Source organism: Lucilia cuprina, chromosome 6, assembly GCF_022045245.1.
Source record: "Lucilia cuprina isolate Lc7/37 chromosome 6, ASM2204524v1, whole genome shotgun sequence".
NCBI lineage: Eukaryota > Metazoa > Arthropoda > Insecta > Diptera > Calliphoridae > Lucilia > Lucilia cuprina.
The window spans coordinates 56415271-56418981 of NC_060954.1; the positions used below are offsets into that span (position 1 = coordinate 56415271).

The 3711-nt window shown below is 29.9% G+C and overlaps 1 protein-coding gene across 1 annotated transcript; it reads right to left on the minus strand.

Annotated features, from left to right (window-relative positions):
- Window positions 1-2272: 2272 nt before the first annotated feature.
- On the minus strand, window positions 2273-3149 carry LOC111686988. The gene is made up of 4 exons (XM_023449395.2): window positions 2909-3149; window positions 2762-2850; window positions 2536-2692; window positions 2273-2459 (listed from the first exon to the last, which is right to left on the minus strand). Exons 1-4 carry the CDS (start codon window positions 3054-3056, stop codon window positions 2320-2322), a joined length of 534 nt encoding a protein of 177 aa, XP_023305163.2. The 5' UTR covers window positions 3057-3149; the 3' UTR covers window positions 2273-2319.
- Between the last annotated feature and the right edge of the window lie 562 nt (window positions 3150-3711).

The window sequence follows — 3711 nt, forward strand, 5'->3', positions numbered from 1 at the left end:
CCATTTTTTGAGTGAAAACATAAAAGTCCATTTATCTTGGAAACTAGAAGAGATAGAGCCAAAACAATGAAAATCTGTGATCACTTTGTTTTCCCACCAAAAATCCATCTTTTGAGTGAAAAAAAGTCCATTTCTACCAAAAATCCATTTTTTTAAGTAAAAACATAAAAGTCCATTTATTTCGAAAACTAGAAGAGATAGAGCCAAAACAATTAAAATCTCTGATCACTTTTATTTTCTACCAAAAATCCATTTTTTGAGTGAAAACGTAAAAGTCCATTTATTTTGGAAACTAGAAGAGATAGAGCCAAAACAATGAAAATCTGTGATCACTTTGTTTTCCCACCAAAAATCCATCTTTTGAGTGAAAAAAAAGTCCATTTCTACCAAAAATCCATTTTTTGAGTGAAAACTTAAAAGTCCATTTATCTTGGAAACTAGAAGAGATAGAGCCAAAACAATGAAAATCTGTGATCACTTTGATTTCCCACCAAAAATCCATTTTTTGAGTGCAAACATAAAAGTCCATTTATCTTGAAAACTAGAAGAGATAGAGCCAAAACAATGAAAATCTGTGATCACTTTGATTTCCCACCAAAAACAATGAAAATCTGTGATCACTTTGATTTCCCACCAAAAATCCATTTTTTGAGTGAAAACATAAAAGTCCATTTATCTTGGAAACTAGAAGAGATAGAGCCAAAACAATGAAAATCTGTGATCACTTTGTTTTCCCACCAAAAATCCATTTTTTGAGTGAAAACATAAAAGTCCATTTATCTTGAAAACTAGAAGAGATAGAGCCAAAACAAAGAAAATCTGTGTCGCTTTTATTTTCTACCAAAAATCCGTTTTTTGAGTGAAAACATAAAAGTCCATTTATCTTGGAAACTGGAAGAGATAGAGCCAAAACAATGAAAATCTGTGATCACTTCCATTTCCCACCAAAAATCCATTTTTTTAGTGAAAACATAAAAGTCTATTTATCATGGAAACTAGAAGAGATAGAGCCAAAACAATGAAAATCTGTGATCACTTTGATTTCCCGCCAAAAATCAATTTTTTGAGTGAAAACATAAAAGTCCATTATCTTGGAAACTAGATGAGATAGAGCCAAAACAATGAAAATCTGTGATCACTTCCATTTCCCACCAAAAATCCGTTTTTTTAAGTGAAAACATAAAAGTCCATTTATCTTGGAAACTAGAAGAGATAGAGCCAAAACAATGAAAATCTGGGATCACTTTAATTTTCTAACAAAAATCCATTTTTTGCGTTAAAACATAAAATTCCGTTTATCACTTTCATTTCCCACCAAAAATCCATTTTTTGAGTGAAAACATAAAAGTCCATTTATCTTGGAAACTAGAAGAGATAGAGCCAAAACAATGAAAATCTGTGATCACTTTTATTTTCTACCAAAAATCCATTTTTTTGAGTGAAAACATAAAAGTCCATTTATTTTGGAAACTAGAATAGATAGAGCCAAAACAATGAAAATCTGTGATCACTTTGATTTCCCGCCAAAAATCAATTTTTCGAGTGAAAACATAAAAGTCCATTTATCTTGGAAACTAGATGAGATAGAGCCAAAACAATGAAAATCTGTAATCACTTTCATTTCCCACCAAAAATTCATTTTTTGCGTGAAAACATAAAAGTCTATTTATCATGGAAACTAGAAGAGATAGAGCCAAAACAATGAAAATCTGTGATCACTTTGATTTCCCGCCAAAAATCAATTTTTTGAGTGAAAACATAAAAGTCCATTATCTTGGAAACTAGATGAGATAGAGCCAAAACAATGAAAATCTGTGATCACTTCCATTTCCCACCAAAAATCCGTTTTTTTAAGTGAAAACATAAAAGTCCATTTATCTTGGAAACTAGAAGAGATAGAGCCAAAACAATGAAAATCTGGGATCACTTTAATTTTCTAACAAAAATCCATTTTTTGCGTTAAAACATAAAATTCCGTTTATCTTGGAAACCAGAAGAGATAAAGCCAAAACAATTAAAGTATGTGATCACTTTCATTTTTTACCAAAAATCCATTTTTTGAGTGAAAACTTAAAAGTCCATTTATCTTGGAAAAGAGAAAACAGTTAAAATCTGTGATCACTTTTAATTTCTACCAAAATTCTATTTTTTTGAGTGAAAACATAAAAGTCCATTTATCTTGGAAACTAGAAGAGATAGAGCCAAAACAATGAAAATCTGTGATCACTTTCATTTTCCATATAAAACCCATATTTTAATAAAAACATAAAAGTGCACTTTTATAAATAAACTTTTTAAAACATTATATTTTAAAATAAATCAAATGTCATAGCTGGGTTGAGGCTTATAATCGAATTTTTTATCAGGTTTTTGCATTACCCGACCGGGTTTTAAATTACTCTCTTTACGTATATCACCATACAGAGTATAAATAGGCCACAATAATAAAACAGCAAAAGCTAAAATAATACAAAATATTAAATAGGAAAATTATTACGAAATCGTAGAATAATTGAGAAATTTCAGTGATCTTACCAGTTGCTACTAAACCCACAATGAACACTACTAAAACAGTTGTCAGGGGAATACCCGCGATTATGGCAAGAATTAAATGATAAACAAAACGTGCACAATTTACAACAAAACTAATACCAGTAATTATTAGCCAGGGTAACATCAGTTTGTGTCGTCTCTGTAAATATTTAAATAAAAACGTTATTATTTGCATATAAATTATAAATAAATAAATAAATTAACAAACCTTAATAATGCCCATAATCATAAGACTGGATATAAGAAGCAGTATTAAACATACAACAATTAATACAACAAATATTGTATTATACAGAGCTGCAATTGAACAATACAAAAAACAAAAAAAATCTAAAAATAAAAGGAAATGACTAACCCAAAGCATCATTTTGCTGCTGAGTCCTTTCCTGTTTTCGATTTATATCCACTAGGACATCGATGATATAAACGGTACAAATAATGTAGGCCAAAACATTTATGCTGCCAATAACCACACCAAGTGTGGAACGACTCCAGCACTTCATTATTTAACGATTTAATACAATTTCAAGTTTATTTCAATAAACTTAACCTCCAGCTAACTGACAACTGCGTTCTGTGCAACTCACTTAAACTTACTAAGTTTTTAAATGAAATGTTTTAGAATTTTACTCAAAAGTGAAATGCACATTGTGAACATGTGCAAACGTCGCCAATTCAATATTAAACTTACTCTTTAGTTTCAAACAGAGACGAAAAGTTGTGTAAATATTCAGGGTTTTTACCTGTTCTCACTTTCGCCATAAAATCTCATATTTGTTATGGTGAATTTACAATGAATTTTAACGATCTTATGAAATTAATTCTTGAAAATGCTTTTTGGCTTTTAGAAAAGGCGCAATTTATTCTTAAAAACTCTCTTTTCACAAATTTTTATCATCTTGAAATTGTCAAAATAAACAGGGAAGAAAGGTAAGACGTCAGTCATTGTTTATAGAATGCCCTATGGTAGTTAGTGTTGGAAGGGATTATATGCGAATTGTTCCTTTATCGAAGCTTGACTGAGATTACGTTACATGACACGCTTAACAGATCAGATAGATAGATAGATAGATAGATAGATAGATAGATAGATAGATAGATAGATAGATAGATAGATAGATAGATAGATAGATAGATAGATAGATAGATAGATAGATA

Coding starts and splice junctions, on each gene's coding strand:
- LOC111686988 (XM_023449395.2), bottom strand. CDS start 3,056: ATGAAGTGCTGGAGTCGTTCCACACTTGGTGTGGTTATTGGCAGCATA. Junction 2,851..2,908: donor GCAGCAAAATGATGCTTTGG/GTTAGTCATTTC, acceptor GTTCAATTGCAG/CTCTGTATAATACAATATTT. Junction 2,693..2,761: donor TGATTATGGGCATTATTAAG/GTTTGTTAATTT, acceptor AAATATTTACAG/AGACGACACAAACTGATGTT.